This window comes from Ambystoma mexicanum, chromosome 9 (assembly GCF_040938575.1).
Source record: "Ambystoma mexicanum isolate Mex_15411 chromosome 9, UKY_AmexF1_1, whole genome shotgun sequence".
NCBI classification, from domain to species: Eukaryota; Metazoa; Chordata; class Amphibia; order Caudata; family Ambystomatidae; genus Ambystoma; species Ambystoma mexicanum.
In genome coordinates, this window is record NC_090931.1 from 989,577,171 (window position 1) to 989,597,825 (window position 20,655).

At 44.7% G+C, this 20,655-nt stretch overlaps 1 protein-coding gene across 3 annotated transcripts in view; it reads left to right on the forward strand.

The window, feature by feature from the left end:
- The window catches only part of RAPGEF4 (Rap guanine nucleotide exchange factor 4), a 1,521,174-nt gene that overhangs the window by 862,191 nt on the left and 638,328 nt on the right, over window positions 1–20,655 (forward strand). For 2 of the 3 annotated variants that reach the window (XM_069616226.1, XM_069616228.1), the window contains 3 exons: window positions 4,691–4,747; window positions 5,026–5,132; window positions 7,638–7,759. In XM_069616226.1, the coding sequence (XP_069472327.1) occupies window positions 4,691–4,747; window positions 5,026–5,132; window positions 7,638–7,759 (286 nt within the window). The remainder of the gene's footprint in view (window positions 1–4,690; window positions 4,748–5,025; window positions 5,133–7,637; window positions 7,760–20,655) is intronic. The other variant, XM_069616227.1, reaches the window with a different exon arrangement.

The following is a 20,655-nucleotide window of genomic DNA, read 5'->3' on the forward strand; positions in this document are numbered from 1 at the left end:
TCCACTAGTCAAGATTGCATTCAAATGTTTACATAGGACCGGGTCCCAGGTGCTTAATTCATCTTTAAAGAATTCGGCTGGGATCATGTCTGGCCCAGCGGCCTTGTGATCTTATAAGGTTTTAAGGGCAGCAACTACTTCACTAATCGAGAATATGAGTTTAGTACCAGAGGCTAAGATCAGGGCAACTGGGGTGAGGCCTTGATTCAGATCTGCTCTGTAAAGTCTTGAGAAATGAGACCACCAGATATATTCCCCTAAAATACAGTGTAGAGCCCTGTCCCCATTTAGTTCCTTTCCAGAAACCATTTCCCAAAAAAGACATGCGTCACCAGTCTTCAAGGCCCTATCTAAGATAGCCCACCTGTCATTAACAAATTAAATTTTTGGGGGGAGAAATTAGCTTTATTTATTTAAGTCTCAAACTGCAAAGGATACATTTGTCTACAACCATAGACTTCTTTCTATGAAGTTAAATTTCCCTTTTTGCGGTTGGCACTCCTTGTCGTACCACTTTGGCTTGTGTATTGGCCCATTCTTAATGGCCTTAATGGCCTTACGGCTACTAAGATAAAAGGAATCAGATTCACATTTAACTTCATATATTCTTTTTTTTTTAGGGATTTAGCTTCGGGGGAGTGGCTTGGCTCAAGGTCAACCCTTTCAATGCGAAGAATATTTCAAACAGACGTTGCAATTGTCCAAATCTAGTGAGATATAATGTTGTTTATTCTCCAAAAGAACAACAGCCGACACGTGTTTTGACTTCTGGTCGTTGTCAAGGCCTAAAATTTGATCCAAAATTGTTAACGATTATTGGTTGTAAATGTCTCATAAACCCATTTGGACTTCAAATGTGCTTCCAAAAGGAATGGTTATTGATACATCTTATTAAAAAATATAGTGGACTGGAAGAAACTGTATTTCTGTAGACCATTTCTGGTATAAGTGATGTTATATGGCCTTCATCATGGGGATAAATCCGTTGCACCAGTCTTTGTTGTGTGCCTTTCGGCTCCTTTCAGCAGCAAATTTGCCGCAATCTCAACCCAAGCCACAAGTCTCTTGTGTCTATCCTTAAGAGCCTAATTAGAAAACAACTGGAAGATGGAGCAAGAATCCAGATTATGATCTGGGTAACAACAAGAAAGACGCTCCTGGTGCCTGTTCTCCACATGGGTGCTTTTAAGTTTGCAGGTAGAACAAGTCTTGACCAAGATCTTTGTGGCCTTTGAATCAGTCATGGTGAGGGGTAGAAAAGACACTAAACCAGCCTCAACCCTAGAAGATCACAGTTGAATGTATGTCCTCTGTAGCAGAGTACCAAGTGGGTGCAGGAATGTCTTAAGCAGAGAGTGATAATGTACTTATCTTTAGCTTTCAAATGATGTTAAAAGTAAAGCTAGGCGATGAAGATTCTTCCAGAACACGTTAAATGAAGAAATAACTGTGTAAAGGACTCCCAACTCTAAACATGTAGTAAAGACTCTGAAGATGGCCTCCACTGGTGGAGCTAAGTAAGGCACTGCGTACCATACCACTTCTCAATCATCCACGACCCCAACGTCGAGACACCGATGTCAATGAAGATTAAACTGCTGTGGACTTGCTTGTCGACAACCCCGAAACACCTCAGTCGACAACTTAATTCATGACCTCGTTGTCATTCACATCTAAACTCATGGCTTCTATCCCGTTGACGATTGGTTGACAACGATTCACTCATCTGCAGCCTTGTCTATGCTCCCTTCATCAGCAGGTCCGCATCCGAGTTCCTGCACCATTCAGCTTGACCAAAAGTCCTAAGCAGCCCATGTTCATGCTGCTGTCTTCTGCCCCACCCATCCTGTCTGAGCTAATATTCCTCCTAAGGATACTTTGGAGCACACTAATGATGCCGAATTTGAGGGCCCAAAAGGGATGTTTTCCAAGCAAGAAGAGGAGACGTTTCCAAGCCTGTCCCGACACAGCCCCTTCCTCTGCCAATGATTTTAATGCCAGAAGTGCCTCCAATGGATCTGCCAGGCCCTTCTTAACCTTGACCTGATGCTCCATGGACATTTTATCCACTCTCCAGACTCTTGTGTCTGAACTCCAGATGAGAATTTCTACTGTTTCTCCTCCACTGGACCCAAAGGCTGCTAGGCCATACAGCCTTGGCTTCCACGCTGCCATCAGCCCCCCCCTCCACTGGAGAAACAACCACCTCAACATTTTTCCTCAGACACTGGTTCTCACAAGTATATACATATACGGCTAAGAGTTTGATGATCTTGTACCAGTGGATGGAGTACCAGAAGATCTCCCACCAAGGGGCTACCCCAGACAAAATTGGTACTTTCAACTCCAAAAGGACCATTTTCAATTTTGATAAAAAATATAGGGAACAAGATGATGCCCCGACATGCCTGTGCACCCAACCTAGTCCCGATCCTGTGGTCACTGCTGCTGCCAGGAACATTTCAACCAACTCTCCATTACCATGGGCTGTCCCTACTAACAAGGTAGGCAGGCAGTTTGATGCCTTGAGCAAGAGAGTCATTGCACAGCGGCTACAACAATCAAGGCCACAGAATTCGCTCACCAGCCTGGCCAGATATGACCATGAGCTGTGGTTCAAAAATTGTCCCATCCTAGAATGTCTGCCTGACAACAAGAAGCTTTTGTGTTGCTCAGGGAAGGTGAATCCGCTTCGGACCATGCCATGTCAGTGGCAGTTAACATCGCCAACACAGGATCATGCCAGATGGGCAAGGGAACTGTACTATGATGCCAGGGCTGGCTGAAGTCCACGAGTTTTAGACCTGATGTGAAGGCGAAAGTGGACGATATCTGGTGGGGAAGACCTTTTCGGCAAGAGGAAAGTCTTTGACCCACCAAAACAGATATGGCCACAGCCAGGTCCCTGGCCACTCTTCCACTAAGACAGCTGTTTCAGTTCTTTCATTCAAAACAGTGCCTCTCCAGGTGAAGCAGAGACTATCGCTCTTCATACCACTCACAAGTGCAGGGGAAAGTCGTGCACCTCAGGTGAGCAATACAAAGCTCAATCTCACTCTTACCAAGACACCCACAGACGTTCTAGCTCCTCTTAGTTCAAAGGTTAGTCCAGCAACCCGACTTAACTCCTGCACAGCGCTGCCCTCGCGTTTCTGCACCCCAGTCGGAGGGCACATGTCTTCATTCCTACCTTAGTGGAAAGAAATAACTACAGACAAATGAGCACTTTTGTTGATTGACCAGGGCCACACGCTCAAAGTTGTTCAAATACAGCCAAAACCGCCGGCCACCCAAACAGAAAGCCACACACTTCAGCGTAGAAATATGCTCACTCCGTCCGAGCTGCATTTTGCAGTGGGTCCATTTTTGCCCTGGTGCTTAAACCATGCCAAACTGCACTTATCACAGTACAATGGATTTCCAAGTCTCAGTGTTTTTAGAAATAGGGCAAACTTTGCCTTAGTGCTAATGCTGTGCAACTTTGCACCTGCACCGGTGCAAAGTATGTGTGATCTGACTCAGATAGGGAACAAGAGAGAAGCCCGAGTTGTCTATAATGTAATTCCAAACCCTGAGGTGGAATACTCTGAATAGGTGACAGGTACCCATCTAAAATTACATGTTATGCATGCCCACCTGCACCCCCTTTTCACACCTGTGCTGTCCACATGAATGGAGTCACTAGTGAACTATAGTATATACAATGGGAAAATACCTTGCACCTTCTGACCTCATCCACAAAGAAACTGAAAGAAAAGAAAACAGCAGTAACTGGCAGAGGAATGATACATTCCCCAGCTGTGAGGCCACATGGTTGCCCTGGTGCTTAAACCATGCCAAACTGCACTTGTCATGGTGCAATGGTATGTTCAAGTGTTTTTAGAAATAGGGCAAACTTTGCCCTAGTGCTAATGCCGTGCAAATTTGCACTTGCACCGGTGCAAAGTCTCTGTAATCTGGCCACGGATGTCCCTCAGAACCCCTGAGTGGGATATTCGCCCATAGCTGATAGCTACCCAACTAGAAATGTATATGTTATACCCTTGTTTGAATAAGCGCAGAAATCATTGAGAGTTCACTCACTGGCATTATTCAATAACTAACAGGTACTGTAAGAAGTGCATTTAACAGATTTTATTGAATGTTTATGAAGACATTCTTGCACTTTGAATATTGCTTATTATTACAAAATGTCATTATTGTGGTCGAAATAACATTACTCCTTTTCATGTGCCCTTAAATTTCCATTGAAACATATAATGCAGGTGCTTTGGCAGTAGCAACTAACTCCATGGAGGCATATTGCTTCATGTAAGTTCAAACAACTAAAAATCAAAACTCAAATTTGCAATAGTACAGAGAACGCAATAAATGTTGTTAAAATCTTCTGAGGTATCAGAAAGAGACATAACTTTTCCTTATTAAGTTATCAGCTTTTTTTCTTAAGTTTTCAAATTTCATTTGGAATTCTTTAAGTTTATATCAAAACCTTTCTGTTCTTTATTTATGCATATTTTCTGACTTATTCGCAATATCGTTTCCTGAACTACAACAGAAAATATCCGGTTTGCATTGGTATTACTTTGATCAAGATTTATTTTGGTGATCTGGTAATTTTTCTTTTGTACATCATTTGAAAGTTCTGTTATAATTTTATTTCTTTTTGTTTTATTTAAATTTTATTTTTCAGGCCACTCTCATTGTCGACCACGACATCCCGCTCCGTCCTGCTAAAACCATTACCCAGGTAATGGGATGCTGAGATGTAACTGACATGCACTAGTTGGCATACCTAGCTTGAGGCACAGCTGGACAGTAAGCAGCTTTTCCAGCTGAGACTAGTCTAAATGCTCCCAGGGCATTAGGGTGGGAATGACATATGTCTTCATGGAACTCATTACTCAACAGCATCTGTCCAAGGCCAGTGGTGTGCGCTTGCTCTGTTTGCCATTCACGTGCCATCGCAATGCAGTGTCGGGGAAGAGCGCATAGTATCTTGATGTATTTTCCTGTTATTTTTCATAGGTTCCATCAGAAAAAATTCTCAGGGCTGGAAAAGTGTTACGGAATACACTGCTTTCCCGGTCACCTCACATGATAAGAGATCGTAAATATCACCTGAAAACCTACAGGTAAGTCTACATGGAGTGGATTTATTCTAAGACAGTTCAAGGTGAGAACTAAGGGGTCCCATCAGCAGAGGGGCACCAAAGCACTCCAGCATGCTACCCGGGCAGCCTCATTGCCCAGGGACGTGTGCTGTGAAATTCAGTTTCTCCCACGGATGCTAAATGTGGTGCCCCTTCCCCTCGTATAGGAAAGAGCATCTGAGCCATTGTACATGTCTCCCCGCTCCAACAGCAAGAGGGTTCAGTCACAGAGAACGTGAGCTCTCTGTGGATACAGATTGTACTCAACCCTCTTTCAAATGTATTTGTATGCGAATAGTAAAGATAGGGATCAGTGCATTAAAGGAAGGCTTGACATCAATTGCATTTCTATAAACATATTTATAGAAGAGTAAATCACTGCACATTGTCATCAGGCCCCAGAGCCTTTTGAATCTGTCCTATGGGCTACGTCACAGCTCAGCATTGGTAGTCTAGAGCCTGTCCGTTCTGGAGGTCTGTGGGCCGGATCATGGTGTCAGGGCAGTGCGGGAAATGTACAAAACGTACTCTGGGAACCCTCTCCTCCTTGGGGGATGGAGGCCCGAGAGGTGTGGTCCCAGGTCAGGTCACATGACGCAGTATCTCTTCGTGGAAACCCATCATGGTAATTTGCATAAAAACAAAGAGCATTTTGGAACATAAGAATGCCCCATTTTTAAATTTGAAACGTATCCGTGATCGTGATTAAGCAAGAGAATATGTTTAGCAAATAATGGAAATCATACTGTCCTCTTTTCATTGGTCACAATACTCACCCTAATTAAAAAAAAGTCTGTAAATCGCAAGACATAAATACCAATTTGCTCAGCTTGTGAACAGGATGTGAGGCTTTGGCTGATCTGCATTCAGTCTCCCGTGCCATGTGTATTCTGAAATGTGGGCTGCTTAGCTTGGGAACAGATCTGGGAGTTTCTTATGGATGGAGCAGAGCTCAGGCAAAACAAACCTTTGCTGTAGCTCTGCTCTGTCCTGTTTCCTGTGTCAGGGGGCCACCTTTCTGTCCTTCCATGAGCACTTGTACTTAGTGCCTTCTACACACACCCAGGCTCCTTAGCCACGTGCATTCCAGTACAGCTTGTAGATAGAGGACTGGAGTTGGTTGGTTGTGTTTGCCTCTGCATTTGTATTCTGCACTACACCCAAAAAAAGCAAAGCTGCCTCTGTCAAGAATGGATTTCTGGATGTGAGGTAAGTTAAACTTACGCATTCATACGGTACATACTTTAAAGGTGAACCTGGTAATTACAGAATTACAGGTCACAATCTGGGGTAAATGAAAATATAAGCCAATCCATAACAGCACACCCTCCATTCTACTGGGATCTGGTGCCTGTCTTTGCAATTGCCATAATCCTACACTAGTCTACCGGCGGTTATCTGGGCTATCTAGCCTATGCCTAGCCAAATCTCAATTGGTTCTGCACAGATCTCTTTCATCCAGGGTCTTCTCTGCCTTCCCAGGTGACTTTTACCTGACCAGAGACAGCTGTTCTGTCCTCTCGTCTGCCATGTTTGGTCATTCGGCCACCTCATATTTTATAAGAATGTAGTGTTCTATCAGAGATCCCACACCCTAACTCTGGGACCACTCCTCCTGGGGACCTATATGTGGGGACAGACATATGTTGAAATTCAAAAGTATATCCAGACAGAACTGAGGTAGCCTGCTTTCACCACCCACCCACGCATGACCCCACCTTATACTACCAGAAAGTGGGGAGGAGGCGCGGGGGGTGTGTGTGTGTCTGTGTGTGTGTGTGTGTGTGTGTGTGTGTGTTAGTTTGAATTTGGAAATGGACACATAAATGTATGTCTATCTCGTTAGAGGTAAAAATTTTGATACAAGTGATATTGGCCAATATTACGGGTCCGGTGGAAACCGTGCTGGTAAAACCGGCAGGTAGCCAACAGACCCGTAATGATTTACCGCTGCCTGACTTGCCAGAATTGCCAGGGCATTACAGACCCAGCGGTCCGGTAAATCAGGCGCAGGTAAAATGTTGATCCCCATGGACCACGGAAGCAGCGGCACTGTTAATAACAGTGCCGGTGCTTCTGTGAAAATCTGCAGGCGGAACGGCACCTGCCTGCAGACTCGTAGTTTGCCGCTCCAGAAACAACGGTGGCCGTAAGCTTACTGGCACTGTTGTTTCCGGACTGGCAAACTTGTAATGAGGCCCATTGTGTGTTGAAAAAGTCTCTAGGGGTCTAGGGGTGCTTGTTGTGCATTCTCTGCAAGCTTCTTTTCTGCTTTGAGATGACATTAAAACCTTAAAATGATATTAGAACTAAACTTGTTTAATTGAACATGCACACACGCATACTCTCTCACACGCTTTGCGTTGGTTTTGAAAGATCCGTGGTGCTTCTGTGGCGCTTGACAATGAGCCGTGTTTCCATTATGGTCCTTCTTTTGCATCTGTGTTCACTGTTTTGGTGAGACTTCCCTTCTGATTTCTCCTGCAGGCAGTGCTGCGTAGGCACTGAATTGGTTGACTGGATGATGCAGCAAAGTTCCTGTGTCCATTCCCGAGCCCAGGCTGTTGGCATGTGGCAAGTGTTGCTTGAGGAAGGAGTCCTTAATCATGGTAATAGACCCAATCTATTTCAAGACATTGAGATGAAATGCCCTGTTCCCTTCTGTCACCCTCCAGATAGAAGTGCTGTAGTTTGAGATACCAGAAAAGCATGTGTAGGGCTAAATTTTGCTTATTTTTGGTTTCATAAAGAGCAAATAAGGTTTCCATTTAAAAAAAGAATGTGCATGTTCCCATAATTAGGATCAAATATGAATATACTGAGAGATCACATCAGGTCTAGTCATTGATGCATAACTAATTCCTGGTACCATCTTCAATGTCTACCTGTGTGGTAAAGTCCTTCTTACTGGTGTTCACCACTTCCGGGGGGTTAGGGGATGACGGGCAAGGGCGCTATTCTCAGAGAAGATCAATTCCACTTGGTCAGTCCTTCTGCCTCAGTTCGGGGGCATTGGTGTAATTTTCCTACAATGCTTGACATATGATTCCTCCTCTATCGAGGTTCCCAAATCTTGAGACCTTGCAAACAAAAATTATGTGGGTCAGTCAAGTTCGCATTGGCCTCAACAGAAATTCTGCAGCCGCCCTATCCACAGTTACCAATGGATAGGCAAAAGATTGTGCACGTCGTGACAAGGATGGGACACGCGCGTCCTTGGCCCGTTGGCGATTAAAGGTCAATACAGTAGGTTGAAGATGAAGAGTGAGGGTGATTAGACACCAAGTGGATGTGTTCCATTGCAACTCTGAGTGGGGGCACTAGCCAATCAATGGGCACGGAACACGGGCTGTATTCGTTGGCGTGAGATCACTTTCCAAGTGGCCAAATTGCTACTGCACCCTCGCTCATGCTCCACCTTCCCGGACACCCACACCCTTTAGCACCAGCAGTCCTCCCACACGAGTGTTAAAAGCTCTTTCAAACTCTAAAAAGGAAAGAGAAAACGTATCAATGTCGACTGTGAAGCCACAGCACACTGCCTAAATCTTCTCTTTCATTAATTAATTTGCAAAGAGCTTTTAGTGCCCGCGTTTGGCGATTGTGGGTGATAAATGGCGATATTAACTTGGCAGGCAGGACGGCTCTGCCGGTAAAAGCACCACTGCATGAATCAAGGGACCCTTACTTTGCTCAGGCCCTTAACTTTGGTATTAGGTCGTGACCTGCAAGGTCATCCTGCCACCCCGGTTAATATTGCCTCGATATGTGTATCCTAACATACCCTCTTTAGAGTCCATGTTCAAATGAATAAGGGCCATTTCTAATTGGCTGATCTTCACCAATGAAAATCTCAATGTAAATCTCAAAGACCCCTGGTGCTAAGTTCGTTGGACATGATCCTTTTCCACGGATTCACAATGTTTGAGACGTCCATTATTCCGCTGCGGTCTCACTTCGGTCAGACAGCGCATTCCCTTTTGGAGAAAATGGTCTGCTCAGCCAAATGGAATCCGCTGGGATCAGGAAGGGGTCTGCATCCAGCCTGGATATTTTCTGCCAGACGTTTCTTAGAACAAAATTGAGAGATTGGTTTCGCTCTTCCGTTCAGGCATTGTCGTAAGCAAGGCCTGAGGTTTCAAGGGAATGTGTTCCAACGTTTTCGCAATGACCCAACCATCTTCTATTTCATGAATCCATGTGTACAAATGTCTTGCGCTGAATGCCAATTGTAGGTCTGTGAATTTAGGACCATTCCTCCCATTTACTCTTCGCGATCTGTAGTTACCCATGTTCTTTTGTGGAGCAATGCAACAACATTCTCTTCTTTGGTCCTGGCCATTTCTTTAGATTTTAAGACACAGTGATAAACATGTTCGTTGGCGTAGTCGGATGAAACATGGGCAGGACACGGCATCATTAATGTTTGGGTCAATGTTCATGTTAATATTATCCCCCTCCCCGCAATATGGACAGTTTTAGTTCTCCCCATCCGATGACTTAAGGGTGATAATGTTCATTCACTCTGGGTGTGGGGAGCCAGCCAATCAGTTCCCTCCACCACCGGACTAAATCCCACGATGCATTGCCACTTTCGTAGGGAGCATGATGCTGCTCCCTGCATGCCAGCCCCATTGTCCTTTCTCCCAGCTGCCACTCTCCTGCCCACTCCCATGTGCACCCACTCTTACTAGCCCATCCTCCATCTGCCTTTTCAGTGCCTTCTCCTCCTCCTGGAGGACACAGCCCTGGACAGTGACAAGGGACACGCTCTGTAACCCCACTCGCATGTCCATGTCGGCCATCTTGGTGTTGGCTAACCTTCCTTTGATGAAGGTGCACTCCGCCATACACCATTTCTTTTGGAAAATACACTATCAGCACACCGGGAAGAATGCTGGGGTTCTCATAGCATGAAGCCCCTCATTCAGGCGCTGGCACGTCTGGTACAGCCCTGGCCCCTTGCAAGTCTTGGGCTGGTAGACCATTACCAGCCGCTCCTGGCCCCAAACACAGAGCCTGATGCTGTATTGGCACCCAGCTTTCAGGGTGAAGCCAGCCAGGGTGCTCAGAATGCGAGGTGAATGCATTGCTAAAGACCCACATCAGACGGAGCGGATCATTGCTTCGCCGTGCTGAAGCAGGCCCAGGTGAGTCTGGCCGCTCAAGTCCCTCAACTGCGCCTCAACATATTTCCATGTGTCAAGTGCAGAAAAGGGAAATGTGAGTGCACATCGGCACCTGGCAAGGACATCGGTGAGAACAAGCTTTGTGCTTTTGACATGTGTTTTGCAGTGCAGTTAAATGACCCGAGCTTCCAGTTCTCATGAAATCATGAACATGGTTATTTGCAACCGCACTGTTATTTGTAGTTCTGTCCTGTTATATGGTTTGTGATATTTGCATGGCACCTAATTGCCGTTGTCAAGAGCGCCTGAGAGCTCGGCAGACCTGAGCCTGAGCTCTGCATGGGAACCAGTATCTTTGGTTGCCGGAGAAGAACATTAGATGATAAACGCGCACATTATAATTGCAGGAACATCGCAATTCCTTTAGCAGAGCTGACTAGTACAGCAACTTCATCTGTAGCCGTTCTTATGTATTGGGCGTGCTGGGTGCTAGATTCCGGGTGCGTTGCGTGTCATCGAATACGTGATTGCTGGCACGAGACCCACATTTGGGGGTGGCACTCGGCCAGCTCGTCTTTTAGTTGTAAGATTCACCGGCAGTTAAATGAAACGGAAGGGGTTTACCTTGCGGGTAGTAGATTGCTGGTTTCAATCAAAGCTAGTGGATCCTTGTGTAGGGGTTTACCTGTGTCACGTGCGCAATAAGAGCAGGTGACATCAATGAGTATCAGGATGACTGGGAAGGTCAACTCTTGCCTCACAGGGTGGGCGTGCCGCACACACACACACACACACGCGGAGTAGGAAGCTTGCTGTGTGCTTTGGTTTACAAAACAATTCTGTTTGCAACACAAGACCCAGGTATGTTGGTTTCATAATCGTCTGAAAAGAAATGAACGCTTTCAAGTCTATGCCACTGTGTGTATCGGCCCATTCGGAGGTCTCTTTGAAACATTCAGCCACTGTTCACCTTAGATATAGGCTTGGCACTGCCCGCTGAGATGTCCACACCAAGTGGCTCCTGGTCATTCAATGGGGGGAGAAGAACGCAGACATGCATGTGCTGTCCTTGGCGACAAACAAGAGGCTGGCGTGGCCGTCCTTCCACGCACGCATGCGTCCATGCTGTGGATTTCCCCAACACGGGGGGACGCTGGGTGAAGCCTGGCCTACCGTCCCTCAATGGGGACCAAGGCTTGAGGCTGGTGAGCACCTCATTAACTGGGCAAATCAAATGCCTGTGTGACCCCACAACCAACCGGGCACCAGTGTTCATTACACCCCACCCCTGTTACTTTGCCACTACTAAGTCTACCAAACAGTATTTTGTTTTTATTTATTATTTATTGCACTGATGTATTCCTAGCTCTTTTTTTGGGGTGTTTTTTCGTCTACTTAAATCTCATGTTTTGCTGCGTTTAATAACAATATAAATGCAATCAGTATTTATTGTTTCTTAATCATGTATTGTGTTCATGCATTCCTTGCTGTTTTGGTCAGTGGGCCTGTCCTACATGTACAATCATCACTGTAGACTAGTGAACGCATCCCTTCACAGTACATTTAACACCTGATGTATTTATTATTATCGATTGAATGTGTTCTAATATAATATGCTGGACAGTTTTTTTGGACATATAACAATAACATTCAGATCGAAGGGCAGTGCCACAACATGCTGCCCCGCCCGTGCCACTTACTCTTTCCCAGTGTCAATGTAACAACTGAATTTCCAGCTGTGCTGCATGGAATAGTAGATGCATGGGGACCCCTCAACCGGATGCTGTTCTTGATGAACCCCGCTAAGGAACTGTACGCACCCCTTAAGCCGCCCCTCCCCCACTCGCCATAGACGGCCTGGTCTACACACAACACACAGTGGGGATCAGGATTCAGGAAATGTGACTGGGGGCCGGATATGCATTCAGTATTTATTGCTATTTGCTTATTATTTCATGCTTGTATGTATGCCCTGCTGTGTTTATAGCACGTAGGAGGCATGGGTCATATTGGCACGTACTACACACAAAACACACATCCCTTAGTTTTCAAGGGGCGTTCGTTCGGGAAGCAGTTGGAAAAGCTACCCATACTCTACACAGAAACGAGCGTAACTACTCGCGCGGCCCTCTTCCTCCTGCCCCAATGCACCAACACTTCAAAATCACTGAAGCTGCCCTCCCCGTAACCCCACCCCCACCCGTTCATAACCGGCTGATTGAGTGCTGAGGCTGCCAGTGTTCGGCCCATCAACGGCACTTGCCGCTGTGGCACTGCAAAGCCTTCCAACCCGGGCAGTGCTTTTATGCAGGTGTTTGGTGAGCGGATTTAATTAACCAATATAAATACTTCTTACGAGAGTATTTTCTTTTATGGACACTGTTTTTGTTACGTGAATATCCCATCAAGGTATCAGTGTTAATGTTAAGTGTGTAAGCATTATTGTGGTGCTTGAAGCCCCCAAGTGAGAACATTTTCTCCACATTGCAGGCAAAGAAGCATCACCTAATACATGGAGCATGTATCAAAATACTCGCAGAATAGGGAACTGGCCACTTTCCTAGGATATTTTTTCCCGGTGGGCTGCCTGTTGGGATTGGCATTTGGTGAAAGTGGGCAGGAGGGGCGCAGGTCTCTGCGCAGCAGCGGGGGTGGGCAGTGGAGGTAAGGAGTGGATGTGGCAGGGGTGAAGTGGGGGTCAGCGTGAGGGTTAGTCTGGGTAGAGAGCAGAGTGAGGCCCGAGGTCGTGAAAGGGCGGGACATGGCAGTGAGAGCGGCATGGGGCTGCGGGTTGCCCCCCATATTTGAGCAGAGAGCTGGGAGAGGGGTCAGGCGGAGAGACACTGTGTCCCTGGTCCCTGGAAGTAGAGAAGGGTCATGGCAGGAGAGCAGGCACATCCATGGGTTTTCCCCGCAGCACTGAAGCCAGACCCTGCAAGCAGGGTTTACATCAAAGCTGCACCTGGACCCACACAATGCTCTGTCAATGACCACTGGTAGGACCTTTTTGATATTGGCAATTTTCCTCCAGCAAATGATGTGCGCAAGTACAGGAGATTCCATTGATTAGCTTGGCTTTGTTAATGGGGTTATGGACCTACATCAAATATCCCTTGCGGTGTGACAACAAACTATTTTTATTGGATATAAGTCCTGCAACTTTGATGGAGTTTGAAACTAAAATGAAAAGGTCCCTGGCTCTCAATAAATCCTGCAGCTGATGAATATCGTCGACCATTTTCCAATGTAAACCTTAATTTGTGGGTGCTTGGGTGCTCTGGTGAGGCAGGATTTGCACATGTGGGACCAGCACCCTGCAGACAATGTTCTCCTTGACAAAATCCCTGTTCATTATGCCCTCACACATGACTAAGGGACCATAGCCATTCTTGGAGTAGTCTACCTAGACATGGACTTGCAGGAAGTGCTTTAGCTGCTCTTTACTAAACAGGAGCCCTCTCTTCTAAAATACCATCCTGTTAAAGTACTCAAGTGCAAGTGGTGTCTTCTATGTGAACGGAACGTCTTTGAAGTCCTTGCCTGTCTCAATGCATTACCTTGCATGCAGCAACTGTGTCTCCTTGTTAACGCCACAGGAAATAGATATGCACGCACACAAACATTGCATATCAACACTGCACAAGATTGAAGGCTTCTTATTTACCTGCTCAGGGTATAGCCCCTCCCACCAAATTATTATAGTTTGGCACTTGTTATGATAGATTCCAGGTCCATTCTGCTATCTCCCAGTATAAAACCAGGATTACAAGCCCCAATGTGCAAAGCAAAAACCAGGACTGGATAAGCACCAACAGATTGGAATGGATCATGTTAGCAAGTAAAAGACATGTACTGTGAAACAATTGATATCAACCCCAACCTAAAATATGAATAAAATAAATCAAATAAGATGGGCCAAAGAGTAGCACACATTTCAGTAGAGAAGCATGTTTCTCTTTATTCTGTAGTAATTAAAAACTGTGAGTGTTGGCATGGATGGATTATTTCTAGTTGTCAAGCATCATGCAAAGGCTGTGGCATATCCCCTCATCCAGCAAGGCGTGAGGCTAATTGCTGCCCCAAGCCTGCGTATTCTTCGTCCCCATATTGCTGAGGCATGTTTTTTGTTCCTTTTTTCAATGGGCCAAAAAGAGCAGCAAAATACTTGCAGTCCTCTTGCGTTGCGGAGCAGGATTGGGTTCACCACTTTCCCAAGATGTATTGGAGTGCCAGTGTCGAGCATTCAAGGAGTGTGGGGAGCAACAGCTACAAAGCTGTAGTGTGGTGATATGAATTCGACCAAGAGGAGATCGCTGCCACTATTGGAAAGTTACAAAATTCTGGAGCTTCCGGCCCTGTTGGGATGATGAATAGCTTGTGAAAAAACAATCCTACATTATGGTCCGAGATTTTGTTTAGGTTATTTATCCAGGTGGTTGATGCGTCCGGTCTTGTGGCAACAGGCAATAATCATTCAAATGTTTAAGAAAGGCCTAAGGAGCAATCCTATGAGTTATATGCCCATCACCTTATTTATTTATTTACTTATTATTTATTTTGCCATTTATATAGCGCACCAAGCCCAGAGGTATGTAGGCGCTTGTAGCTTAAGAAGTCGGTTACAGGAAGTCCTTGCAGTTACAGACATTGCCCATACAATAGCTAGATGATGTTGCATAGATTCCGGACAATCTGAAACCAGGCCAGTTCCATAGGTTACATAGTTTACAGACAGCGCTTATACAATAGGTACATGCAGTTACACATTGATAGACGTCTCATCAAAAATGCTCGCCAATATGGTACTAAAAGACTTGACTAAGTGGGCTAAATATAATGCAAATATATTTAGCCCACTTCAGACAGGATACAGGAAAGGTAATTAGTGGGTCCATATTATCCTCCCATATGGCACAAGCGGACAGGGAGATGGGAAGAACACTTTATGGCACAACATTGGACATCTCCTCCGCCTTTGACAATGTTGATAGAACCATCCTATGGGAAAAGATGTCTAGGTGGGGCATACACCCTGGATTATTACCTATGATGCAATTATTTTACTCAGGTAACACTGTGAGAGTGAGGTGAAATTGGAGGGAGATTTATCGGGTCCTATTATGGTTAACAAAGGGGTACGTCAGGCTTGTGTGATTGCCCCGACACTTTTTTAATTTGTATGTATCAGACCTCTGGGGCAAGAGTTTTGAATGGAATGGTTACCCGTCCAAGTGTGGTCTCTTAATGACTAATTGCATTGCGTATGCAGACAATTTAATTCTCTTGGATTTCACACTGACTGGCCTCCAAAATTCTCTAGATGGAGTTCCCTCTTACCTGAATCAGAACAAACTAATCAGAAATCCAGTCAAGTCCCAGATCATGACAATTATGAATAAACTAAGAGGAAAAAGCTTTGCTTCTTGGGTTATTTGTTTACCACGAAAAAAGTACTCCAAAGGCAGAAAATGAGAATGGAGGAAAAACTAAGGACATGATATGATATGTTATGACAGTTTATTTATATAGCGCCTATACACAATGTGTTTCAAAGCGCTTCAAGGCAAGGGAGGGAACAAGGCGAAAAAATAATGACATTCTTACAGGCCATGAACAGTAAGGATGTGAAATTAACTATCGTACTCGGACTGACGATATTTCAGATAGTGCAAGAGCTAAAACATAGATAAGGAAGGGAGGGGGAGAGTGGGAAGGAAATGGAAACAGACAGGCGACTACCGTACTAGGCCTGGCAACATTTCTGGTAGAGCTGGAAAAAAAACGAGGTAAGGGAGAGGGGTGCAGAAAGGTAGGGGAGGAACAAAACAAGCGACTATCATATTAGGCCTGACAACATTTCAGATAGTGCTGGAGGGGTTTGGGGAGGAAAAAAACAGTAAGGGGAGGGATGATGAGACATACGAGGTTGCTATCATACTAGGTCCAGGGACAATTCTGATAGAGTAAGTGCATAGAAGAAAGTAAGGGGAGGAGATAGGAAAAGGGAGAAGGGAAAGGAGAAGAGAACAGAGAATTAGCAGTCAAAAGAGTGGAGAAGCAAGAGGGGAGAGTGAATACAATTGCAGAAGTCAGTAGTAACACATAATGTTGCAAGCCAGGATACAAGATGAAGATGGGAACAGCATGATTCAGGGCCACCATGAGTACAAGATGCAAAAGAAGTTCAGCATGAGAGTTGAGAAAGGGTGACGCACCATGAATGAATGAATGTATGAAGTCAATAAAAGTCAAATCCAGCATTGTCCACAAACGGTGATGGTGAAACCAGAATGTATCAGGACAGACTCCTGCAGAAGTACCTCTATGTTGAAACTGGTGAGTAATGGATTGTGTGCATATTGTCTTGTTTCTCTAATTGAATTCTGCTATATGAAGGTATCAGCCATTGTATGAAATAGAATTAGTTTCCCTCACAAATGGGACATTTTTTGACAGGCTTAAGGGCCGTATTTTTAAAGAAGTCTTAGGTCTACCAAAATGTGTTCCTATTGGCATTATTAGACTGGAGATAGGTTTGCAATCTTGGTGGGCTCAATACATGCATACATGTATCTCGTTTTATCTTAAAATTGGTAAGGCCGACCTCGGGAGTGTGTCTGCACAGCTGAGTTATATGATAAGAATTAACTCTATTGAATTTCTATGTAACTTTTAGAAACGGTGTGTTAATTTCATGATGTTGATGAATTTAAACAGGTCTGAATCTCAGTGGGCTTTGAAAAATGTTATAAAAAGATGGGATAAAATTTCAGATTTGACAACCTACAAAGACAAAACGATATAGAAATGAAGGTCTGTTAAATGCCCTCATGCCGCAATTGAGAACATATTTGAAGAAATTTCCTTCAAAGCAGGCTCGTCAGTGGTACCTTAAATCTCGACTGAATTGTCTTGCCACATTAGAGATTACTGGCCCACAACTAAAGGTTCCAAAAGAACTACGTCCATGAAGACTTTGTAACAATGAATGCACTGAGTTACTTTACCATGTGGTCATGGAATGCACTGCAACATTGGCTCATAGGATAACATATGTGGGACCCTTTGTTCACTCCACTTCAGCAGTGATTGCTATCAATGTTTGAATAGACTAATGACGGGAACGCAAGTGTCTCTTTTATTATCCATGGTGACATTTTTAGTTCAGATCTTTGATGAATTGTTGAAAGTTGTTCACCAAGGCGAGGAACATTTAAGTTCATTTTTATAATGTAGTGTGGGGGATCAGAAGAAGGTCACAGACTCTGGTTAGACATTCATTTCACTGTTAAGTTTATTAGACTAATGCCTATCTTTCCCTGTACTACAAGGCATCCATATCTAACAAAACTAGGTAAGGTGCTCATCAGTCGTCAGTGAATGTCTTGAAATTAAACTGTACACCATCCAACTCTGAGTCTGTTTGACCCTACCACTAACCTAAAGTCAAGAGAATGTCTAAATTCACCTGGATTTTCTTGGTTTCTTAGCAATTTATTATCAATAGTTGATCATTAGATAGATATTGGTGGCTGCTTTTATCAGTTCATATAGTTCTTTCAATGTTTTATTGGGCTTTTGTTTCTTCTTTTGTTTTCCTCTACAAAGAGTTATTATTTTCTCTTCTGTTAAACTTATCCAACAAGTATCTTTTCCTTCTGGAATAGTTCTTGCCTTTCTGAACAGTTCACAATCTTTGTTTTCTTCCTGTTATTTGTCTTTAAATATATTTACTATTTCCAGCTTGTTCTCAGGCTTCTTGTTTATAACTTGACGTTCTACCTGGATTAGGTTTTCTTTGCCTTGACTGATACGAATGTGGTCATTCCCAGAATGCGTCTCATTCACTCCTCTTTGTAATAATGTTACAATATGTATGAGCATTCCAATGCTGATTGTCATTCACTCTCTTTTCCGGTATCGATATATTATCTTTCTCTTGACTGTGATGAGTATGAGCATTCCAATTATGACTCCACCCTCTCCTTCTCTCCTCACATCTCTGCCGCCTGTAAGAAGTGAAACTATCAGCTGCACCTCCTCAGAGGTATTCGTCCTTTCCTCACTTTCCCCCAGAAGCTCACTGTCTCCAGATCTCTACAACTTATCCAGAACAGGACTGCGAGTCTTGTCCTTGGCCTCAAGACCAGGGATCGTATCTCTCCAGCTCTGAAACATCTTCTTTGGCTCCCAGTGGTGGCAAGGATCAAGTTCAAGACCCTCTGCATCGTCCACAAGGCTTTCTGGGGCCTAGGACCGCACTACGTCCAGCTCTCTCTTCCTACACATCTTCCTTCTGAAGCTATCCGCTCATCCACCTCCAACTCTCTGAGGGTCAGTCTCTTTTCCAAACAAAGAGTTGGGGCAGATCTCTATCTTCGGCTGGGGCCTACCACTGCAACAGCCTCCCTGTCTCTCTCAAACTTGAGCACAACCACCTCCTGTTCTGGAAGCAACTCAAGACCTTCCTCTTCACTTCTGCTTTCTCTCTTCCTCTTCGGTGCTGATTTTGCGACTGCTCCATGCACTGCTCACCTGGCTACGCTCTGACATTTGGCCACCCAGGCACCTGCATGTCCAGTTTCACTTTGCACTGCCTCCTGGCTCCGATTTCACTTGTGGTCTGTATCTGCAACCCTACAGTCCCATCCCTCTACATTTAAGAGCCACCCTTTGACTGCACTTCCTGAGCTACCTGCACTAAACTACGTGCTGACTTCACCTTTGAGTTTCCATCACTTCTCCCCCCTCCCTCTGCACTTCTCCCCTTCCCCTTCCCTGCACTTGCACGATCTGAATGGTACAGGGCCTAGTAAGATCATTGTTTTGTCCACCCTATGTTTCCCCCTCCTTGTCTTGTCACGCCTAGAAACACTCGTGTACAGGCGTGTTTTAAATGCCATCTCATATCATTCAATCTTTATGATATCCATATATTATCTTTCTCTTGACTGAGATGCGTATCGGCATTCCACTAATGATTCTCATTCACCACTCTTCTTTCTGATATCATTATATCATCTTTCTCTTGACTGTGACGAGTATGAGCATTCCACTAATGATTCTCATTCACTCTATAGGGTCTCCCGTGTTCCCTGTTACCTTTGGTTTTTAGGGCTAAAGTCACTGGGATTTTCAGTTATTGAGGGACGACTCGCTCTCCCTTCAACTTGGTATATCGTGGCCTTTCACTACCTTCTCTTCTGTCTTGTCGTCTCAGATGGCCAATCATTATTTCTTATATTGGCTTGTTCGGTGTCTGCCGTTGCAGAAAGGTTTCAGCATTGTTGCGAGGACCTTCGTTCTAACGCAAGCCTCCCGTGGTCACACCACCACTCTCTGTCTCTTTCTCTCTCTCTAATTTGGGACACCATATGTCCAGCTCCTCTTCTCCTGGTTACCTCGCTACTGGCTATAGCTCGCATGTCATTTCTCACCCTCTTAATATTGCAGGACGCTGCGTGTCTTGCCTTTTCTTGCCTTTTGAGTCAGTGTTCGAGCCTTTTTGTAATTTGCGGGCTCTCTGCTTGCGTCTCTCGGCCCCTCTCCTTTCAGGATTTATGTAGCCATGAGGCTTCCCCTGGCAAGCTCTTTTTCCTTTTTTTCTGTCTCCTGCGGATACTCTTCTCCACTGTATGTCCTCTTCTTCGTCCCAGTGGAATGGGAATTTAAAGGGAGATATTCTATTACTTGTTGACAATAACACATACAGGTTTTCTCTTCACATATATTTTCATAAGAAATGTTTGAAGATGTGATGTTGGAATGTCCTCTAGGGAGTTACTCATGGGAACAGGAGTCCTTATTCACAAAGGGGAGTCTCTCCTGGTGAAGTCCCACTTGCCTCTACCCCTACGGAGGGTATTGCTGAGCAGGCTCAACTCCCTAGCCTCACACGGGTGGGGGGGGCTCACCCCTAGGGAGAAGTTATGAATTCCCACGTTTCATCACAGTGGACATTTTGTAATGGGCAGATTGTCCTTTCTCCTTAGAAGACATTGGCTGGAAGTTAGGCTAGGGTAGAAAAACATTTCTAGCCGTCGGTTTATGAAACCATTGGCACTGTTGGAGTACCTCTTTTTTGTATATGGCGTATCTACATAGAAGAATTTTGATGGTTATGTGAAATTGTTCATTTATATCTCTACGATTGAGCAACAAATCACAAAACTCTGTTTTCCCAATTTTCAGCCTAAATTAACTACAACACAGCCTCAATGTATCCACACTTGGTGAGGCAATAATTGTTGTTATTGAACAGATTAATTTGTTTGAAATCTGACATGTAAGGGATCAACAGACTAATTCCACAGGTGGGTCCCATGGCCAGCTCTCGGAATTCTTTGTAAAAATCTCTTTTTAGTTTGAGGAAGGTA